The 24102-nt window shown below is 37.3% G+C and overlaps 1 protein-coding gene and 1 pseudogene across 2 annotated transcripts in view; both read left to right on the top strand.

Moving 5' to 3' along the window:
- The window catches only part of EFCAB7 (EF-hand calcium binding domain 7), a 48319-nt gene extending 40660 nt beyond the window's left edge, over window positions 1–7659 (top strand). For both annotated transcript variants that reach the window (XM_058717138.1, XM_058717137.1), the window contains 3 exons: window positions 3614–3823; window positions 6308–6415; window positions 7392–7659. In XM_058717138.1, the coding sequence (XP_058573121.1) occupies window positions 3614–3823; window positions 6308–6415; window positions 7392–7466 (393 nt within the window). In that variant the 3' untranslated portion in view covers window positions 7467–7659. The remainder of the gene's footprint in view (window positions 1–3613; window positions 3824–6307; window positions 6416–7391) is intronic.
- A 312-nt stretch (window positions 7660–7971) lies between these two features.
- LOC131504624 (glycerophosphodiester phosphodiesterase 1-like) lies at window positions 7972–10777 on the top strand (annotated as a pseudogene).
- Window positions 10778–24102: the final 13325 nt, after the last annotated feature.

Raw genomic sequence — 24102 nt, 5'->3', positions numbered from 1 at the left:
GACCTTTTGTATTAACTCTTTTAATTCATTGTAGGTGATTTCACTTGCAGTGTTAATCCAGTTATAAGAAGTATTGGCACCAGTGCAGATTCCTCCCTGGCTGGTCAAAAGAAAATCAAGGCTTTTTTATTATTCATAACTGCTTGAGTTAAATAATTTAAACTGATTTGTCGCACCCCCAACAGTTAGGCTATATTAATTACTATGTAAGCCAACAAGAAGGAACAATTTTTTTGACGACCATCTGGAATGATGTAACTGCTATGAATAGGATCCGTGTCTTCAGCAATCTTTTTCCAGGAAGGGTTTTAATTTTTTGTGGGTACATGTAAGGAAATATAACCTGTTGAGGGTGTTTGGGAATCTTGTCCTTGGAATGGCCTAACAGTTGTACAGAATAATTAACATTGATTCTGAGTTAGCATTAAATAGTCTGATTTCCACATAGTAGCTGCATAAGTAATCGTCCTTAGTGAAACTGTGGGTGTGTTATTTCTTGGTGTTGTGACAAATAGTATGTGTTGCATTTTGTATTTCTCATACTTCAAGCACATTTCTTTCCTTTAAAGCCTAGACTTAGGCAAATTATTGCTGCTAATAAGGAAAACATGATAGGCCAAGTCAAACATATATAGCCTTAAATCCATAAAGAGTAAAGCTATGAATAAATAAGAGTGTGCAAAGAAGAATGGAACCCATAGAAGAATCTTGTTCCAGTGTCATGAGAGGAAGCTGCTCCTGTAATGTGGTCATATGTTGTACAAAGGTTCGTGGGTTAGCAGTTAATTCTGTGCACTGTCTGCTTCTGGAGATTCTCTGGAGAGTTGCACTTCAGGATCTTTAAAGGATGTACCTTTCCAATTCTGTTAAGGCCCTTTGCACTTTCCCAGAGGTTTGGGAATTATAAAGACAAAAATGTTTTTGAATAAGAAGCAAGCCTTAAAAAAAAAAAAAAAAGAAGAAGAAGAAGAAGAAGAAGCAGCAGCAGCAGCAGCAGCAGCAGCAGCAGCAGCAAGCCTTCACTTAATCTAAATCCATGAATAATTGTTCCAGTTAAATGTGTCCCTTGTCATGGGACCAATAATTTGGAAGGCCCTAGGCGGTCATGATGGTTGTGGCTTTTTAAAAAATGATGTTTTCTTTGTTTGTTGTTTGTTTTGTGTTTTAAAGATTTTTATTTTTAGGTAATCTCTACACCCGATATGGAGTTCAAGCTCACAACCCTGATTTCAAGAGATACATGCTCTACCAGCTGAGCCAGCCAGGTGCCCTGGTTGTGGCTTTTCAACAGTGAAATATTTTGACCCATCCTGAAAATAAGTGTACTATATTATTAGTACATATCCATAAACCAGAGAGAGTCAACTGTATAAAATCAATTTGGAAATGCTTAAAGAGTCTTTTGGTGTGTAGTCTCAGTTCATGTACCATAATTTTTCCAGGTTAATTTAGTTACAGATAAAACATTGAATAACCACATCCTTCATTTTCTTAGGAAAGTTTTTCCTCAGTGATTGATAGTATAGCCAGTTTATCACTATTGGAATGCATTGTTTCATGGAAGATTTTATCTAGTGTCCAGGTGGCCATTCTGGTTTTGCCATGTCTTATCCTCGTGGTTCTTAGGACACAGTGTTTCTTTCAGAATTTGGCAGGCCAGGTTTTGCATATCTACAATGGAATCCCTAGACTTCGCAATGGATTTGTTTTATTTTGTTATTATTTTATATAAGGACTTTAGTCAGAAGAGTCTGTTTGGTATACAGATCTGTTAAAAGTATTTCTATAGTATTTCTAAAGTGTTTCTATAGTACTTCTAAAGTATCTATGATATAGTATATTGGCTTCCATAAAACTTTTTTTATTTGAGTCTCTTCCTTTGTGGCCATTATTTTAGGTATCAAATAATGTATTTATTGTTCCTTTTTTGTTTGTTTTTTAAGTGAGCTCTGCACCAGGGTGGGACTTGAACTCATGACTCCGGGATCAAGAATTGCATGCTCTACTAAGACAAGTGCCCCTTGTTGCTCATATTTAAAGGGTACTTGATCAGAGAGGGAAAATCCCTCTTTTTTATATAGCATTTTTAAAAAGTCAATTTTTCTAAAAGCGTACTAGCTATTAGTTTATACATTTTACTCTCTTATGTCTTAGAGCCACAGTTTAATCATTTGAACATATTTCCTGGTAAGGAGACAGATTTTACAAAAGATACTAGGCAACTTACTGTATTTCAAGTTATTGTTACTGTTATTGTTTTTCATTTCTTTCATTAATATAAGACTCCTCAACAAACAATATTGAGTCAGAATTTGGTACTGGAGCATCCAAAAATTCTCTTCTTGGCATGGATACTTTTGATTTACAGAATCACAGTGAAGACATTCTCCTCGTTCAGTAAGGGTTACAGCATTTTTGGATTGAAAATGTTACACAAGCAAACGGTAATACAAGAAGGAGAAAATAACAATTCAGAATTAATTGGTATAAAAATGTTGGATGGTTCCCATTAGTGATAGGGATTTTTATATATGGTAACGTTTGATTTAAAGGATTCATGGGAGGTGGGGAGAGGTGCATGAAATAGGTGGTGGGGATTAAGGAGGACACTTGTGTGTTGAGTACAAGATGATATATGGAATTGTTGAATCATGATATTTTACACCTGAAACTAAAATGACACTGTATGTTAGCTATACTGAAAATAAAATAAAATAAAATAAAATAAAATAAAATAAAATAAAATAAAATAACATAAAAACATAAAGGATTCATGTATGACCTGAAGTTGTTTTGACTGATTTAGTTAATACTTGTAATTGTTCTGAGACAAGGTGGCTATTTAGTTAAGGTATTAGCTTTAATATGCAGTGATTCTTTGGTGTGTGCTATTTTACTGAGTTAATACACCAAGAGGATGATCTAACATTTTCATATTTGAAAAAAATAAAAGTTTATGATGACCTGGGAAGAATCAGTCTGTAGTGTTATGAATGTTCTGGTTGGTTTGAATATATATGGAGAGTATTTTGCTGATAGGGATCTGGAAACCTTTGGTACTTTCTTGAATCATGTATAATGAAATTTGATGTCTAGATGAACTATAATTTGATCCCCCCTGTTAAATTAGTAGGTATGGTGTCACAAAGAATCACCAAAGTATCAATTACAGGTTAGGATTTGGGAAAGGATTTAGGATTGTTGGAAATCTCATTATTTGAATGGTTTTAGTAAACCAAGAAAAATTTGATGAGTTCTTTCTGTAGCCTTAAAGTTAGAAAAGGAAATTAAATAACTAATATGACATATATTAGCTTTAAACCAAATGGAGGAGTGGTACTGTGGCTTAAAGGAGGTATTACAGATTTGCTTGAGATTATAGTTTTCTTTCCTTTTCTGTGAATATTATCAGTTAATATCCTAGTGGAAAAAAAATCACAATTTCTTGCTTTTTAATTATTCAGTTCATAGTACTAGAATCTTCTAAAAGTATATAAGGACAAGCTAGAGGGTACATCTTCTTAAATCATATGATAGACATATTAATAACAAATAATTTATTTTTAATTCTATCAAAAGGCTAAGACAACGTTTACTTTTTCTTTCATATCAGGCATGCCCATTTGTCATTGATATCTATGCAGACAAATGCAAGCCAAGAATTAAAGCTGTCCATATGGAGGCATGCAGTGGGCAACTCGAGAAGGCCATTTGTAAATCTGTCCTTAACAAAGGCGATGCAAGAGTAATGGATGGTTATGAAAATATAATTGTACATACTTATAAGCGTGACACCTGGATAACATCAGTTATTGAAAACAAGGTATTATTTATGAGGTGGTTCTCCTTAGAACTGCAATGTTTACTAGTATGTTCCATCTTCTTTCTTATTCTATTCTTGCACCGTAATTAATACCACATTATATTAACAAAATTTATAATGGGCAATTATTCGTTCTCAGGTTTTTAATTCAAACTAAGCATGATAATTTTTATGCATTTTTAAAAGTTTGAGATAATTGTTTTTCTCTTAAAATATTATGATAATTAAATATCTGGAGATCTCTGAAGAAAGAGTATAATCTGGGTATAAAGTATTTTATTTAGTTTGTTACTAAAAATCTTCACACCTACAATTTTAATTTTTTTTTTAATGTTTATTTATTTTTGAGACAGAGAGAGACAGAGCATGAACAGGGGAGGGGCAGAGAGAGAGGGAGACACAGAATCTGAAACAGGCTCCAGGCTCTGAGCAGTCAGCACAGAGCCCGACGCGGGGCTCGAACTCATGGATTGCGAGATCATGACCTGAGCTGAAGTCAGACGCTTAACCAACCGAGCCATGCAGGCACCCCTACACCTACAATTTTAAATAACAGACATTGAGTTTTATTTTTTTTAAAAATTTTTTTTTCAACGTTTTTTATTTATTTTTGGGACAGAGAGAGACAGAGCATGAACGGGGAAGGGGCAGAGAGAGAGGGAGACACAGAATCGGAAACAGGCTCCAGGCTCTGAGCCATCAGCCCAGAGCCCGACGCGGGGCTCGAACTCACGGACCGCGAGATCGTGACCTGGCTGAAGTCGGACGCCCAACCGACTGCGCCACCCAGGCGCCCCAAGTTTTAAAGAAATATAAACAAAATAAAGAAAAAAATTAGCCCAACTTTGTTTTACATACCTTACAATTCAGAAATTTTATGGGCTATCATCATTTTATCTCATATATTCCATTGTCTGGGACCTATTTTTATCAAGCCAATTATTGCTAGCTTTGGCTACCATCCCTCCTACTACTGATATTGCAGGTTAAGGGAATACATGCATAAATGCTTAGAGATACCCAGTTTTCTAGAAACGTAAATTTTCATAAAACCTTACTTAAGATGGCTGGATTCTTAGGACTGTTGGCTTATTTCTTTTTAGTTCCTGGGTGAGACTTACGTTATTTTTCTGCCAGCCATAAATTCCTTAAAGTGTTTAAGGTTTGGCTGAGTATTGAGTCAGTGTGAGTCTATATTATGTAACTAACTCTTCTAGTCACAATAGAAGCCTCTAGAAGTGTAATATGGTCTCTGGTTTCAAAGAGTTTATGGGCCAGTTGGGAAGACAAACTCAATACTCTTGAAAGAGATGCGTGAAAATTAAATGTTAAATTATACTGTTTATATGTGTAATAGTTTTACTGTATCTGCATCTCTTGTAGTTGATGTTAGTTTGGACTATCGAAGTTGGGGAAGGACCTGTAATGAGGGGGAAGGGGACTGTGGTGTGGGATTTGGAGACAAACTAGGATTAGAGATACAGAGACACACACAGCTGTTAGTAGCAGAGAGACAGTGTAAGGAGTAACACGTGAGAGGGTTAATGTGAGATATAGAGGGAAGAGTGAGAATATTCGCTATGCGGAAACAGAGAACTTTACTTAGTGGAGTAATATGAAGGTAAATAGCATAAGTAGGATGGGTCCAGATCATATATATTATCTTGAAAATGAGGTAGAGGAGTTGGACTTGACCAAAATAGCCAGGGTCCCCAGCTGGAGATTCCTGTCTTCAAGTGGATCATAAAGCTTTGGAGGGTGATTCCTAAAAGAAAGGAGTGTGCCTTCCTTTCTGCCCTGTATGTTTTACTAGAATTAAAAGGGTGGACGGGAGTCACTGCCTTATCACAGTTTCTCTGTTCTGCAGCTACCTATCATTTCTTAGCCCTGCATTTCCTTCCTTTCCCTAAAGGAAAATTAAACTTCCCTTCACCAAAATGATGTAATAATATTTTAGAGCTTCCTATTTGCCAGGAACTTTACATTTATTAATGTGTTTACTTTTCACAACAACCCAATGAGTTAAGTACTATTTGCATTTTACACACAAGGAAACTGAAGCATGGGGGCATTCAATAACTTGGAGAAGATCACATGCTGAGTAATAGGGCTGAGAAATGAATCTGGTAGGCTAATGTTATATTGCCCCTTTGTGGTCATTAGGGAGTGCTCGTAGCTTCTTTAGCAGGGGAACACTTTGGCTCCTACATTTCTTTTCATTCATCAGCTTCATACTGCTTTCTCTTGTTTCCTATCTATCCTAAAGGCTGTCTATTATCTGTGACCTATTATCTCAAGTATCACTTCTTCGGTAACATATTCCTTTCTAGCCCAGACTGAGCTAATGTTTCTGTGTTTCTATAATATCTTCTATGTTTCTACAGAATCCTGTGAACACCTCTTTCACAAGACTTACAAAGTGTTTTGTAATAATCATTTTGTTTGTATTATTAAAGACTAGCAACTTATGAAATTTTTTTATAGTCAGATAATAAAGTGATTATTCACATCAACAACGAACTAAGTAAAAACTGCGTAAACAACAGAGGACTCAACATATTTGCAGTAGAAGTGGCGCCAAAGTCTACAATGGTAATGCATTGTTTTCTAATTAAGCCTTTTGTTTTATCAATTAAAAAAACCATTTTTGCTATTAATACTATGAATAAATGGAAATATGAAATAAAGTCTAAAATTATTTCAAGTACGATAATATATTATTATCATCCTATATTGCGAGTAAGGAGATTTTGGTTTTAGTCCAGTTCTCACTGTTTGGTTGAGTGATTATGGGAGATTCAGTTAACCTCTCTGTTCCTGCCCCTTTAAATGTAAAATTAACATAGTATTACCAGCTTTAGGTTCTTTAGGAGGTTAATGTAAAGATGAAAATAAAATGATGTACATGAAAGCACTTTGTAACATCATATAGAAATATAAAGTGGTGTTTATAGTAAATGGGAATTTTATAATATAAAGTTTTTATGTACATTATTAAGATTTTCTAACGTAACCTGAAAGAGAAAATGCCTCTAAGTTTTAGATAGCCATCTAAGTCAAGAGCCAGGAACAGTCATAGTTTCTGGTGTTAGCAGAACCATGGGTTTCTAATTTAGCCAGGGGGTCAAAGACATGGACCCTGAAACTGGTCTAGTAAAGGGAAAAAGGAAAAAGCCTTCTATTCCTTTCCTTCCTTCCTCCATTCTGTCCATGACATCCAAAAACACTTTAGAACCAAATAAAGAGAGATTCTACAGAATCCCAATGAAGGGTTTAGAAAATGCTCTATTCATAGTGAAAAAGAGGTACTTACTCCTCTATCACTCCTCTTTACCCACATTTACACATACCAACTATCAACTATTATATTTTAGTAGAATTTAGACTGGATCATCCTGTTAGACATCAGATCATAGATTGTAGGTCCCTGCTAAGAACAAATGTTACAGAAGTTTATCTTCACAGGGATATTTTTTACATAGGGTCTAGAAATCTTATCTTGTTTAAAAATTAGTTAAAAATAATAATATGTAAAAGGAAAGTAAAATTTTTCTATTTTTATATGCAGGTTTGTCAACATGTAATGCCTGTGAATGAACGACAAGAATGGATATATTATTGTGTGTATTCCCTTATATCTTAAATATTGCTTTCTATTAGAGACTGTCAGGCTAAGAATTATTTCAGGTTTAGTCTTTATTTGTTGATCAACTAAATGCTGATCAATTTAACTGATGTATATAAACAATAATCTATTTAATTTGTATGTATTTATATTTTATGCCCATGTTATATACTTTATTATTAAAATATAAATAAATATAAAATATAAATAATGTTTTTAATATGGGGCTTTCTTATCAATTTAATGGGAAATCTGGGCACATTTCACTTACCAATAGTAAATCAAAGTAAAATTATAGGTAAGCTTTTAAAAAGTAATACTCAGTGAATTCTACAAAATCCTGTATACTTTTGGTTTAATCTCACTCATCAAAACAAACAAACAAACAAACAAAAACCCTCAAAGAAAATGTTAATGGGCCAACTGCAGCTAGTGCCCTTGACTCTCACCCTGGATTCTCACTGTTCTGTCCCAGAAGCCTGACAGGTCACAGACTCCTGTCCATGCCACTGTGATCACAGGCATGTGGCTGTGGGAGGACCAGGGGGTGGCCTTGGCCCCTTCTCTTTCCTCCTTCTGCTGCTGCTGCTAGTGACACACAGCCCCTTCAAAACCTGCCTCTCCACCAGCAGCCTCTACCTCCTGTTGCACCTTTCAGCTTTGAGCTGATACTGCCTCCTCCAAACCTCTGTGGGCCTGTAGGTATTCAGACCCCGGAGGCTGTTCCACCATCACCCATACTCGTGGTCATTCAGCAGGCAGGTAAGATCGGAGGAACAGGCCTGGGACTGGACGTTGAATTTACCTCTGAGGGGACTCTTGTCTTAATGCACTGTAGCACAGTAGATATGACAACTGATGGTAGTGGCTGATGAGTGATTTCACATTTGAACAAATGAGAAAGCTTAATTCTGTAGCAAATCACAGATTCAGGAACGATTTCCCTGAAGACAGGATCTCTAACCTGAACCGTAAACTGATAATCCTCTTAGATGTCAAAGGTCGTGCACATATACTACTGGTGCCCTAAATAAAATGTATATGCAGTTTCTTCAGCTATACAATCTGTTTTTGTATCATCTTGCCAAAAGTTATTTGTAAGATGAGACAGATCAGAATGTAGTAGTAATGGCATTAACTCAGAGAACTTGGAGCCTTAGCCATCTAGGAGATGGGAAACCACACTAAGATATTTGTGTTTCAGTCCATGTTTGTGGTAATAGACATTTTGCTGGATTAGGGCACGCATAATATCTTGTGATATCTGTATGGAATTTAAGCTTTCCTCATACAAAAGGATATTGTATTCCTGGACTCCTTAAAGAAGTGGTGGCTGAAGGCATTCAGGTTGTTGCTGAGGAAGATTTTTCCCTTCTTACATTTGTTACCGAACAAAAGGGAGGAAAATTTTTCCCCTCTTCCTTTTGTTCCTAAACCCAAACTTATCCCCACACCCGATGCACAGTAAGCCAATGTCTGAGACACCAGTTTTTAAGTAAAGAAAGCTTTATTATCAGAAGAGCAGCCCAACAAAAAGGCTGGGGATCATCCGCAAAGCTGCCTTGCTCTCTTAAGCATAGGAACAGCTTATATATATTTGGGAAAGGAAGTGAATATATGAGAGGAGTGTGAGGAGTTTCTTGAAATCACGAAGTGAGGGGCCTCAAAACCGTCTGGAGGTGTGCATTCTTCCAGACAATGAGGTGTCGTTTGAGACCTGGTACAATCAGATACATCATATAATTTCAAGACAAATGTTACTGTCCAGTCCCCATTAGGTTTTTACAATCAGTGGGTAAACAGGGAGTAGGGCAGAAAAGGCAAAGTTAATGACTGATTGTGCATGAGGTTAAAGGATGCATAGAACATAAGTAGGGACCAAAACAGAATGTGGAGCTAAGTTAATAATACAACAAATACAACTATAGTCCTGCTTCTGCTTTCAAAACAGGTCCAGGAATCAAGTGTCAGCCTTGCTTTCTAGATTCATTGGCTGTTCTAATAATTAAATAGACATAAGGCAGATTAACAGGAGTAAAAGAAGTTTAATTGTGTGCATATGGGAGCCCCACAAAGACATGAGACTCATAGACACTCAGCCAGTTGAGGCTTATATACCATCCTGAGCAGAGAGAGGATAGGAGTCTGGGCTTCAAAGGGGAGGAAGACGATTCACAGGAAGATGAGAAGAGTGAATGGTAAAAAAAACATCTGCCACACTGTGCAGATAAGTCTTTCTGATTTAAAAAATTATCTCTAGTAATAACTTTCTTCCTGGTACAGGCCGACTCTCTAAATTCTTTTAGGCAGTTAAGGGAGAGGTAATAAGCTTTTCCCAAGTCAGTTGGCTCTTAATTGCTTTCAACTGAAAACAACCCACATGTTAAAGTGGCACATTTTGGGGTGGCATATTCTGGTACCCCTTAATACCTTTGATAAAGATGTTGCTATGAGTCCCATCTTAGTTCCAGCTGTATGTCACTGATGCATGTTGGAAGACTACAAATCTCTAGTTCTAAACTTTTCCCCTGGGAAGGAACTGAGTGTATATAGAAACTGCCTGCTGGCCTTATGCGGGGATATGAAAATACTCTGTGCTAACCCAAAACTTGGGGCATCAGGTGGCTCGCACAAGCGATAGTCAATAATTGCATTTTTTGTTTGACCCAAAGCAAAACCCAGTGTTGCCACCATGTTCCATGGAATACCTGAGTTCTACATTGTTGCTCTTGATAATCTGGGTCTACAAAAAGACACACATCTTCTGTCTCTGACCTCACTGAGGCATATATTCCCAGTGAAGATAAGCAAAGATTGAGTTGTGCAGTTGGTGGTTCAGATGCAAATGTGCAAGAAATGCATGATCACTCAGAGTTGACATTTTAAAACTTGCCACAATTATGTATTTTACTTAACATTGTATTCAGTTATGTTATCAATGTACTGTAGGTGTCAAACTTGTGACCATACTAATGCAATCTTAAAAGGAAAAAAAAAGAAAATGCAAATGCAGAAATAGTCATTTAATTATATATTTAGTTTTCCAATCAGAAAATATCGTTAAAGCAAGGGCACCTGGGTGGCTCAGTCGGTTGGGTGTCCGACTTCAGCCCAGGTCATGATCTCACCATTTGTGAGTTCGAGCCCCGCTTCAGGCTCTGTGCTGACAGTTCAGAACTTAGAGCCTGCTTCAGATTCTGTCTCCCTTTCTCTCTGCCCCTCCCCTGCTTGCATTCTGTCTCTCAAAAATAAACATTAAAAAAAGAAAGAAAGAAAATATAGTCAAAGCAAAATTTGGAGAAATTCATTTTTTATATTAAAGAAGCCAAAATCTAATCACAGTGGTAGGAGTACAGTTGATCCTTGAACAACATGGGTTTAAACTGTGTAAGTCCACTTAAATATGCAGATTTTTTTTACACTACAGTATTGTAAATGTATTTTCCTTATGATTTTCTCGATAACATTTTCTTTTCTCTCACTAACATTGCTGGCACAAAAACAGACACATAGACCAATGGAATAGAATAGAAACCCCAGAACTAGACCCACAAACGTATGGCCAACTCATCTTTGACAAAGCAGGAAAGAACATCCAATGGAAAAAAGACAGTCTCTTTAACAAATGGTGCTGGGAGAACTGGACAGCAACATGCAGAAGGTTGAAACTAGACCACTTTCTCACACCATTCACAAAAATAATCTCACTAACATTGTAAGAAGAGAGTTATATGATACATATAACATACAAAGTATGTGTTGTTTATGTTATTAGTAAGGCTCTAGTCAGCAGTAGGCCATTAGTAGTTAAGTTTTGGGGAGTTAAAAGTTATACATGAATTTTCGACTGCAGGGGGTCATTACCCCTAACCCATGTTGTTCAAGGGTCTACTGTATTTTGTTCTGACAGCAAATAATTTTTTATGAGTTTACTTACGGATTGCTTTTAATTAAATGTGTTTAAAAATAATAGGACTTAGGGGCGCCTGGGTGGCGCAGTCGGTTAAGCGTCCGACTTCAGCCAGGTCACGATCTCGCGGTCCGTGAGTTCGAGCCCCGCGTCAGGCTCTGGGTTGATGGCTCGGAGCCTGGAGCCTGTTTCCGATTCTGTGTCTCCCTCTCTCTCTGCTCCTTCCCCGTTCATGCTCTGTCTCTCTCTGTCCCAAAAAAAAAAAAAAAAAAAAAAAAAAAAACGTTGAAAAAAAAAATTTTAAAAAAATAAAAAAAATAAAAATAAAAAAAAATAGGACTTAAATCTAAATAGCATTTAATGAAGACTAGTACAGTGCATGAAAAAATATATTAAGTAATTAAGAACTCTATAACCGTAACAGTAACAATACTTTGACAGCTAGTGTCAGCTTTTAAATAGGAATACCAGTATGGCAGTATATTAGTTTTGCACCTAGTACATGCTAGCCCATTGTTAAATGTCATTTGGATTTTTGGCCCTTGATTTAGACACTTGTAAAACAGGTTGTCATTATGTAGCAGTTTGCATTGTTCAGATGATGTGGCTAAAAAGAAATGCAATGTGAAAGCGTTTTACTAAATCCAGTAAACTATATATTCCATTTCACAAAGTACTGAGTTGCAGGAAAGTTTTATCTTCCACCACTGTCTCCACTTAGACATATTAAGCATTTTTTTTTACCCCTTCCCATTACTCACTTGTTATAGTGGAAGAAAAAAAAACTTTTTAGGGTAGTTTTGCACAGATGACCGTATTATTTTTAGAGGTAACCTTGCATGTGATTCCATTTAAAAAGCACAAGGATCCTGCTTACCAAGAAGACCTCTAGATGCTTCAGATCTCTCCTGTGTTCTAAGTCCCATTCCTGCTTTGCTTGTCTCCTTAGTATTGGCTCCCTTGAATTTTACCTACAAACACTCCCTCAATATTGACTTTTCCCCATTATTATTTAGACTCTTCATCTCGTTCCCTATCACTATCATTTCTGTCTTCCCCTTCTCAGCGAAAGGACTTGAAACAATTGCCCACATTTGCTATGCCCACTTTTTTTTTTAATGTTTTTTTTTTTTTTTTTTTTTTGAGAGAGAGAGACAAAGCATGAGCAGGGGAGGGGCAGAGAGAGGGAGACACAGAATCTGAAGCAGGCTCCAGGCTCTCGGCTGTCAGCACAGAGCCTGATGCGGGGCTTGAATTCAGGAACTGTGAGATCCTGACCTGAGCTGAAGTCGGACACTTAACTGACTGAGCCATCCAGGCGCCCCTGCTGTGCCCACTTCCTTGACTTTCATTCTTTCCAGTTAATTCAACTAGTGATTGTTCCCCCAAGGATATCAGTAACTTCCTGTTCACTAAATCTAGTAGATATTTTAAAGTCTTCTCTTTGGCATTCTTCAGATTTTCTTCCCACCTCTGCATTTCTTTTTAGGCTTGTTTTTTTTTTTTTTTTTTAAATGTTTATTTTTTTTATTTTTGAGAGAGAGAGAGAGAGAGAGAGAGAGGGTGGGGGTGGGCAGCAGAGAGAGGGAGACACAGAATCGGAAACAGGCTCCAGGCTCCGAGCCATCAGCCCAGAGCCTGACGCGGGGCTCGAACTCACGGACCGGACCGCGAGATCGTGACCTGGCTGAAGTCGGACGCTTAACCGACTGTGCCACCCAGGCGCCCCTAGGCTTGTTTTTTTACGCATACTGTAGCCTTTCCCACTTTCCACATTCTCTCTCACCTCAGGCCTTTATGCCTACAAATAATAATTTTCTCTACTCCCTCTTCTTCCTTCAGGTCTCAGTGAATATGTCACTTTTTCTAAGAATCTTTCACTGATTACTCCCTGACCAGGACTGCTTTGGTAGCCCTAAAACCTCATGTTCACTCTTTGTTGTAGTACTCATCATACTGTACAGGAATTACTGTTTATTTTACCCTCACTAGGCTGAAAGCAGGTAGTTAACAATTCCAGCATATACCATGGAACCATAATAGATATGTAATAAATATCTGCTGGACAGTTGAGTAAAGTGGGCAGAAAATTAAACTTAACCTGTGGTATGAATTTTTCCTAATTATTAGGGCTATTTGTAAATTAAAAATAGACACATAGGAAAATGTCTCCTTACTATTAAATTCTGTTTACCAAGATTTTGTTTTTCATGTCATTAACAGATGAAAACAACTACATTTAATATTTTGTTGATATTTCATTAGATATTCTAGTAAACCTGTTTTCTTGTGAAGCCAGCAGTTTTCTTTTAGATCTATTTTTGGTGTAGGTCAAATATGATGCAGAAATTTAATACACCACACTAATCATATTTTGGATACAATCCAGGAAAATGAAAATACATTTCTGATTTTAGCCACCAGAGGGTGAGCATATTATTTATTATTCATATTCTTCATTAGATAGAATGAGAGAGAGACAGACTGATAATATTTCTCAGCACTGGGTTAAGTCCTTTATGACTTCTAAGATTGCTTTGGTGAAATATATGGTATACTAAGGATTTACCTATAAACAGGCATATACACCTATCTTATTAGAGAATATATAAAAATTATTTCTAACTTGTAAAGTGGATACTAAGTCTTCTGCTCTTAAAAAGGTATTGACTCTGGGGCGCCTGGGTGGCGCAGTCGGTTGAGCGTCCGACTTCAGCCAGGTCACGATCTCGCGGTCCGTGAGTTCGAGCCCCGCGTCAGGCTCTGGGCTGATGGCTCGGAGCCGGGAGCCTGTTTCCGATTCTGTGCCTCCCTCTCTCTCTGCCCCTCCCCCGTTCATGCTCTGTCTCTCTCTGTCCCAAAAAAAAAAAAAAAAAAAAAAAAAAACGTTGAAAAAAAGAAAGAAAAAGGTATTGACTCAAAAAAAAGGTATTGACTCACTTCCTCGTGAAGTTACAAGTATAAGGACATATTAAGATGGTCTTGATAGCTTTATCTAGTACAGTAAAGCCTATCTTTGATACTCAGCCTAGCTTGATTTGGGGGTGGGAAAAAAACTGCTTAGTGATTAGAGGAGAAACATGGCAAACATGGAGAAACATGGAAATGATTTAGGGAAAGTAGATAAAATTAATGTGAGAGACAGTTTAGAGGCCAGGACTGGTAACGGTTGCTAAAAGTCTAGGGGGTAAAGGATTTTGGCTGCTTAAAAGTGTCTGTACTTGTTAACTGTGGTTAGTTTTGTCTAAGGAAGATGAAGAACAGGCATTCTCAGTTATTATGAATAATTCACAAGCTGCCTTCATTTGTGATATTTGACCAAAGTCAATTTGTACTTTAAAAAAAGGTTCTGGGGGCACCTGGTTGGCTCAGTTGGTAGAGCATGTGACTCTTGATCTCAGCGTTGTGTGTTCAAGCCCATGTTAGGCATGATGCCAACTTAAAAAAAAAAAAAGTGAAAAGAGTTTCTTTATTTTTTAAAATAATGACAGTTCTAAAGATACATATTAATGTTAAAAAGAAGACCTACATATTAGAAAGGGGTTAGAGGTATGGTTCCATTCCCCCAAAATGAAGAAAAATATTTTTCAATTCCTTTGAGTCACAATTGACAAATATCCAACATTTCATACATATTCTTAACTTTATTCTTTCCTTTACAATTTAACACAAGATCAACCAACTTAAATTCAAAGCCACCTTAAGTTCAATCATCTGAATGAGGCTAATGTTAACATATAATAGTGCCATTACTATAGAATACCAGCATTGTAAGCTTTCTGGCAACTTTAATATGAATATGCAGCATTACTAAAAATCAAATTTTTCTGTGCCTTTTTCTAAACCTCTGTTGCAAAAAATTGGATTTAGCTTTTGAAATAATTGTTTTTTTTTCTTTTTTTTAAATTTTTTTAACACATTTATTTTTGAGGCAGAGAGAGACGGAGCATGAACAGGGGAGGGGCAGAGAGAGAGGGAGACACAGAATCCGAAGCAGGCTCCAGGCTCTGAGCTGTCAGCACACAGCCCGCCGCGGGGCTCGAACTCACGGACCGCGAGATCGTGACCTGAGCTGAAGTCAGACACTTAACCGACGGAGCCACCCAGGCGCCCCTGAAATAATTGTTTTCTTAAAGGGAGTAAAAATTTAGGAGGTGACTAGACTGGAAAATGGTACACAGGGATATCCAATTGGCAAACTTCTATTCCATATTGCATTAGTTATAATAGAGAAGTAGTAGACATGATCTCTGACCTCAGAAAAAGAAAGAGCTGAGAAAATGTGTTACATGTTAGCCTATTGAATAATATTAAGTCTTAAATTAGTAAGCACTGATCATTAAGCATAAACTAGTGAAGAGGGTATGGGAACAGAAAAGGAAAGGAAGGCTTGCCCAAATATTTTTAGGGGCATAAGACTCAGTAGATTGAAGGAATAAAAGACGCATAGTTTGAAGCTAAGTAGTGCTTTCTTTTTAGTCATGCAGTGCAATGTTTTTAAATTTTTTAATATAAAAACACATTTTTAATAACTATTAAAGGAAATGAGGCATGGACTTTAAAATATAGAGAAGTATTACACTAAGGTATTAGACCAAGTTTGATAGAATAAGTTTGGACAAGTTGAAAAGACCAGTGTGGGTTGGAAGAATCAGGAATGTGCTAGAACTTTAAATGAACTTTGATGGGTTAAGAGAAGATTTCAAAAGGGGTAGGAAGAAATTTCAGGCATTTTCTCATGTTTTTCACTTTTCATAGAGTTTCCTAAATTGTGTCTCTAGTGTTAATATCATAGGCAATAGGTTAATCACATACTCCTTGAGTGCCAAATATGTGTAGAGCACTTCTTTATCAGAAAAAATAGATTACGACAAGCATTATACTCTGTACTTTTAACATACATTTTTAAATGCCTCGTCCTTCATGAAGCCTTTAATCCTTTCTCTAGTCCAGAAGAAACTATTCTACTTCTTGAACTTCTATTTTAAAACTAATACTTTTTGGGGCGCCTGGGTGGCTCAGTCGGTTAAGCGGCCGACTTCGGCTCAGGTCATGATCTCGCGCTCCGTGAGTTCAAGCCCCGCGTCGGGCTCTGTGCTGACCGCTCAGAGCCTGGAGCCTGTTTCAGATTCTGTGTCTCCCTCTCTCTGACTCTCCCCCTTTCATGCTCTCTATCTCAAAAATAAATAAACGTTAAAAAAAAAATTAAAAAAAAAATTTAAAAAAAAAAAAAAAAAAAAAAAAAACTAATACTTTTTTTCCTGTGAGACTTTTTTTTTTTTTTTTTTTTTTTTTTTTATTTTTGGGACAGAGAGAGACAGAGCATGAACGGGGGAGGGGCAAAGAGAGAGGGAGACACAGAATCAGAAACAGGCTCCAGGCTCCGAGCCATCAGCCCCGAGCCTGACGCGGGGCTCGAACTCACGGACCGCGAGATCGTGACCTGGCTGAAGTCGGACGCTTAACCGACTGCGCCACCCAGGCGCCCCTCCTGTGAGACTTTTTTGTTTTGTCTTGTTTTATTCAAGTAAAAATGGTGTAAATAAGGTAGTTCATTCAACTTTTTTAAAAAATTTGTTTATTGTGAGAGAGAAAGAGAGTGCACGTGCATGCAAGTGAGCGGGGGAGGGGCAGAGAGAGAGGAGGAGAGAGAGAATCCCAAGACTCAGGGCTTGAACTCATGAACCATGAGCTCATAATGGTTGAACCATAGTTCATTCAACTTTCAATTCAAATAAGGACTTTCCCCTGAAACACTCATTGTATTTAGGAATGTAGTAAAAGTGCTATTTGGGTTCATTCTCTTCATCGGGCTGTTTATTAATACAATATGTAGCCAAGGGTTGAGATTTAAAGTGAAACTGGCATTTTTTTTTTTTTTAAGTTCCAAGTGTGGGCCAAAGAAGAATACAATCTTCACAGTGTAGCCTGGTGCCTCTATCCTGATTCATGCTAGGGTGTCTTACCCACCATTGCTTTTGTACCATCTGTAAAAAGGAAAAAAAAACCCCATCTTGCATTAAAAAATAGTTTCAACTTTGTGGACCCCCTAAACAGGTTTAGGCTACCAGGGTTTCATGAGCCACACTTTGAGAACTAGTGAGGTAGAGGCTCACTTTCTTTATCTATGGCTCTCCTTGTGAAAGCAAAGGCCTGGACATTTATTACAGGTGAGGTTCTCTGAGTCTTTGGGTGAATTGCCTTCACAGGCATCATTCTCTTAATAAGGAAAATAAAGATAAATTAGGGAATTTAAGAAACTTAAGTAGTATCTACTGCTTCCTAATACTGGCACAGCCTAGTTAAGATGGATTATAAGACTTGTTAGGGAAATAGCTGGTCAAGATGACACAGCCTTTTAGTGTTACAACTCAACTATTTTTTAATTGAGGTATAACTGATGCAAAACCTTTCAGTTTCATTTGTACAGCATAATGATTCAGTATTTGCATTTATTGTAAAATGATCAGCACAATAAGTCTAGTTAACATTTAACACTTCATATTTTAAAAAAAAGCTATACAATAAATTTAACCTTTTTGGGGGGAGGAGAGCAAGGTTGTATGGTTCTGTTAATTTAAAAGATTTGTAGATTCATTTCACCACTACCACAATCAGGATACAAAACAGTTCCATCACCAAAAGATTCCATTATACTATTTCTTATCGTCACATCCTTCTCCCCTTCCCCTTCCAAACACACACACACACACACACACACACACACACACACACACACCTAGCCCCTGGCAACCACTGATCTTTCTATTACTATAGTTTCCTCTTTTTGAGAATGTCATGTAAATGGGATCCTGCAGTTTGTAACCTTTTGAGACTGAATTCTTTCACTCAGCCTAATTCCTTTGAGAATCATCCAAATTGTATGTATTAGTTTGTTCCTAGTATTTCTTTCTTTCTTTTTTTTTTTTTTAAATAACCTCTACACTCAATGTGAGGTGCGAACTCAGGACCCCAAGATCAAGAGTTGCATGTTCCACTGACTGAGCCAGCTGGGCACCCCTGAGTAGCATTTCTTTATATGGATGTACCACAATTTGCTTATTCATTTCCTAGGCCGTTTCCAGTTTTTGGCAGTATTAATTGAGCTGCTATAAACATTCATACACGGGTTCTTTTGTGTGAACATAATTTTTCATTTCTCTAGGATAGATAGGAAGAGGTGAGATTGCTGGGTCATATGGTAACTGTATGTTTGGCTTTTTAAGAAACTGCCAATGTGTTTTACAGAGTGGCTGTACCATTATGCATTTCCATAAACAATGTATGAGAGTTTCAGTTGCTCTGCATCCTCCTCAGAACTTGATATGGTCAGTATTTTGTATTTTAGACATTCTAAAAAACATGCAGTAGTATCTCATAGTAGTTTTACTTTGCATTTCCTTAAGGTTTATGATGCTGAGCAACTTTTCATATGCTTAGTAACCATCTGCATATATCCTCTTCAGTGAGGCATCTCTTCAAGGCTTTTGGCCATTTAAACGGGGTTTTCTTTTGAGATTTGAAGCTTTTTTTTTTTTTTTTTATAAATTCTGGATACATCTTTTGTTGGAGATGTGAATTGCAAAATTTTTCTCTGAGTCTGTAGCTTATCTTTTCATTCACTCTCTTTTGTTTTTAAGTTTATTTATTTTGAGAGACAGAGCCTGTGCATGCAAGCAGGGGAAAGATAGAGTGGGGAGAGAGAATCTCAGGCACTGACAGCGCAGAGCCTGACATGGGACTCAATCTCATGAACTGTGAGATCGTGATCTGAGCTGAAGTCAGACGCTTAACCAACTAAGCCTCCCAGGTGTCCCTCTTTTCATTCTCTTAACTGTATCATATGGAGAGCAAAGTTTTTAATTTTGATGAAGTCCAGCTTATCAGTTTTTTTCTTTATTGGATCATGTGTTTGGTGGCAAGTCTAAGAAGTTGTTGCCTAGCCCTATGTGAAAAAAGTTTCTATTTTATAAGTTATATAGTTTTACTTGGTGCATTTATATCTATGATCTAGTTGGAGTTAATTTTTGTATTAGTTATGAAGTTTAGGTTGAGGTTCATTTTTTGTTTTCATATGGAGGTCAGTGGTCCTAGTACCATTTGCTAAAAAAGATTGTTCTTTCTCCTTTTTAAAAACCTTTTTTAAGTTTATTTATTTACTTAGAGAGAGAGAGAGAGAGAGAGAGAGAGAGAGCGCGCACAAGTGGGGGAGGGGCAGAAAGAGAGGCCGGGAGAGAATCCTCAGCAGGCTCCATGCTGTCAGCAAACCATGAGATCATGACCTGAGCCAAAGTCAGATGCTTAAGAGACTAAGCTACCCAGGTGCCCCTCTTTCTCCTTTAAATTGCTCTTGTGCATTTGTTGAAAATCAACTGAAGATATAGACCCATATATTTGTGTGGGTATATTTCTGGACTCTATTTTGTCTTACTGATCTATGTGTCTTTCTCTTCACCAATACTACACTGTCTTCATTATGTAGCTTTACATATGGTAAATCTTTAGTCAGGTAATATGATTCCTCCAATCTTCTTGTTCTTTTTCAAAATGGTCTTAACTGTTCTAGTTTCTTTCCCTTTCCAAATGAATTTTTTTTTAAGTTTATTTATCATGAGAGAGGGTAGGGCAGAGAGAGGGAGAAAGAATCCCAAGAAGCTCTATACACCAGCACAAAGCTCGAGGCTTGAGCTGACAATCCATGAGATTATGACCTGAGCTGATGTTGTACCCTTAACCACTGAGCCACCCAGGTGCCTCCTAAATGAATTTTATTTATTTTTTTTTCAACGTTTTTTATTTATTTTTGGGACAGAGAGAGACAGAGCATGAACGGGGGAGGGGCAGAGAGAGAGGGAGACACAGAATCGGAAACAGGCTCCAGGCTCCGAGCCATCAGCCCAGAGCCTGACGCGGGGCTCGAACTCACGGACCGTGAGATCGTGACCTGGCTGAAGTCAGATGCTTAACCGACTGCGCCACCCAGGTGCCCCCTAAATGAATTTTAGAAGCAGCTGTCTATATCTACAAAAATTCTTGCTGGGATTTTGATCTATATTGTGTTAAATATATTGGTCATTTTGGGGAATTGACATGTTTATTGTGTTGGTTGCAATCCATGAACATGGTATATTTCTCCATTTATTTAGGTTTTCTTTTATTTCGTTTTAAAGAAAATAGTTTTATAGTTTTTGGCTTACAAATCCTGTACATCCTCTATAAGATTTACATCTAAATATTTTCTTTTATTTTATTAAAAAATTTTTTTTGATGTTCATTTTTGAGAGAGAAACATAGCATGAGCAGGGAAGGGGCAGAGAGAGAGGGAGATACAGTATCTGAAGCAGGCTCCAGGCTCTGTCAGCACAGAGCCCAACACAGGGCTTGAACTCACAAAACTGTGAAATCATGACCTGAGCTGAAGTCGGGTGCTTAACCGACTGAGCCACCAGGTATCCCTAAATATTTTATTTTTATGAACTATTGTAAATGGCATTATTATTTTTTTAACATTTATTCATTATTGAGAGACAGAGAGAGACAGAGTATGAGCATGGGAGGGGCAGAGAGAGGGGGAGACAGAGCATCCAAAGCAGGCTCCAGGCTCTGAGCTGTCAGCAAAGAGCCCGATGCGGGGCTCAAATGCACAAACTGTGAGATCATGACCTGAGCCGAAGTCGGACGCCTAAACAACTGAACCACCCAGGTGCTCCTAAATGGTATTATTTTTTAAATTTCAGGTTTTAGTTATAAACTACTAGTATATAAAACCATAATTGATTTTTGCATGTTAGTATTGTATCCTGAGACTCTTGCTAAACTCATTTGTTAGTCCTAGGAGTTTTTTCTTTGTAGATTCCTTGGGATTTTCTACATAGAAAAACATGTCATCTGCAAATAGGCACAGTTTCATTTTCTTTCCAATCTATATGCCCCCTCCCCCTTTTTTTTTCTTGTCTTATTTCACTGGCTAAGACTTCCATAATGATGTTGAGTAGAATGTTGAAGGTGGATATCCCTACCTTGCTCCCAATCTTAGGAAGGAAAGCATTCAGTTCTTCACCATTAGTATGATGTTAGCTGAAGATGTTTTTGTAGGTGCCCTTTATTAGGTTAGAAAAATTCTCTTCTATTCCTAGATTACTGAAATTAAAAAAAAATATATTTAGTTTTGAGTGAGAGAGTGTGGGCATGTGGGGAGGGGGAAGGACAAAGAGAGAGAGACAGAGAATCCCAAGTAGGCTCCACACTGTCAGTGCAGATCCCAAGTTGGATCTCAAACTCATCATCCATGAGATGGTGAGCCAAAATCAAGAGTCTGACACTTAACTGACTGAGCCACCCTGGAACCCTGAGATTTTTTTTTTTAATCAGGAATGGATGCTGAATTATGTCAAATATATTTTTTGTGTCATTATATTGTTTTTCTTCTTTAGACTATTAATGTGATGGATTACACTCATTGATTTTCACATATTGAACAGCTTTTCATTGCCAGAATAAACCCCTCTTGATTGTGATATGGTGTTTTTACAGTATATACTGTGAATTCAATTGGCTAGTACATTGTTCGGCATTTTTGTGACCATGTATGTGAGGAATATTGGTCTCTAGTTTTCTTGATTTGTATTGTCTTTGTCTGGTTTTGGTATCAGGGCAATACTGACTTTATAAATGAGTCAGGATTTATTCTTCCTCTTATTTTCTGGAAGAGACTATGTGGAATTGGTGTTGTTTCTTCTTTTTTTTTAATTTTATTTTTTATTTTTTAAAATTTACATCCAAATTAGTTAGCATATAGTGCAACAATGGTTTCAGGAGTAGATTCCTTAGTGCTCCTTACCCATTTAGCCCATCCCCCCTCCCACAACCCCTCCAGTAACCCTGTTTGTTCTCCATATTTAAGAGTCTCTTATGCTTTTGTCCCCCTCCCTGTTTTTATATTATTTTTGTTTCCCTTCCCTTGTGTTCATCTGTTTTGTCTCTTAAAGTCCTCATATGAGTGAAGTCATATGATATTTGTCTTTCTCTGACTCACTAATTTCACTTAGCATAATACCCTCTACTTCTATCCACGTAGTTGCAAATGGCAAGATTTCATTCTTTTTGATTGCCGAGTAATACTCTATTGTATATATATACCACATCTTCTTTATCCATTCATCCATTGGTGGACATTTGGGCTCTTTCCATACTTTGGCTATTGTTGATAGTGCTGCTATAAACATGTGCTATAAACAGGGGTGCATGTGCTGCTTCGAAAAAGCACACCTGTATCCCGTGGATAAATGCCTAGTAGTGTAATTGCTGGGTCGTAGGATAGTTCTATTTTTAGTTTTTTGAGGAACCTCCATACTGTTTTCCAGAGTGGCTGCACCAGCTTGCATTCCCACCAACAATGCAAAAGAGATCCTTTCTCCGCATCCTCACCAACATCTGTTGTTCCCTGAGTTGTTCATGTTAGCCATTCTGACAGGTGTAAGGTGGTATCTCATTGTGGTTTTGATTTGTATTTCCCTCCTGATGAGTGAAGTTGAGCATTTTTTCATGTGTCAATTGGCCATCTGGATGTCTTCTTTGGAGAAGTGTCTATTCATGTTTTTTGCCAATTTACTCACTGGATGATTTGTTTTTTGGGTGTTGAGTTTGATAAGTTCTTTATAGATTTTGGGTACTAACCCTTTTTCTGATATGTCATTTGCAAATATCTTCTCCCATTCTGTCGGTTGCCCTTTAGTTTTGCTAATTGTTTCCTTTGCTGTGCAGAAGCTTTTCATTTTGATGAGGTCCCAGTAGTTCATTTTTGCTTTTGTTTTGCTTGCCTCCAGAGACGTGTTGAGTAAGAAGTTGCTGCAGCCAAGATCAAAGAGATTTTTGTCTGCTTTTTCCTCAAGGATTTTTATGGCTTCCTGTCTTACATTGATGTCTTTCATCCATTTTGAGTTTATTTTTGTGTATGGTGTAAGAAAGTGTTCCAGGTTCATTCTTCTGCATGTCCAGTTTTCCCAGCACCACTTGCTGAAGAGACTGTCTTTATTCCATTGGATATTCTTTCCTGCTTTGTCAAAGATTAGTTGGCCATACATGTGTGGGTCCATTTCTGGGTTCTCTATTCTGTTCCATTGATCTGAGTGTCTGTTCTTGTGCCAGTACCATACTGTCTTGGTGATTACAGCTTTGTAGTATAGCTTGAAGTACGGGGGTGTTGTTTCTTCTTTAAATGTTTGTTTCAATTTGTCTTTGAGACCATCTGGGTGTGGAGATTTTTTGGAAGTTTTTTAAGTGCAGTTTTCATGGGGCCATTGAATTTACCTATTTCATCTGGTGGGGAGGATTGGTCATGTGTGACCAATTGAGGAATTTGTCCATTTAATCTAAGTTGTCAAATGTATGTGTAGAGAGTTTTATGAAACATTGTTTATGAAGGCTGTAGCGATAATTCCTTTGTCATTCCTGGTATTAGTAAAATGTATCTTCTCTTTTTTTGTCAGCCTTGCTAGAGGTTAATCAATTTTATTGATCTATTCCAATAACCAATTTTTAGTTTCATTGATTTTTCTCTATTTTTGTTTTCAATTTAATTGATTTCTGCTCTTTATTATTTTCTTCTGTTTGCCTTGGGTTTATTTGCTCTTTTTCTAGTTTGTTAAGGCAGAAGTTTGGATTATTGATATGAATTTTTTTTAATTCTAATACTAGCTTTAAAAATCAATACCTTGGGTTGCCTGGGTGTCTCAGTCAGTTCAG

Source organism: Neofelis nebulosa, chromosome 2 (genome assembly GCF_028018385.1).
Source record: "Neofelis nebulosa isolate mNeoNeb1 chromosome 2, mNeoNeb1.pri, whole genome shotgun sequence".
Classification (NCBI taxonomy): Eukaryota; Metazoa; Chordata; class Mammalia; order Carnivora; family Felidae; genus Neofelis; species Neofelis nebulosa.
Note: the sequence above shows the minus strand (reverse complement) of the source record. Positions and strands in the feature narration are given on the sequence as shown.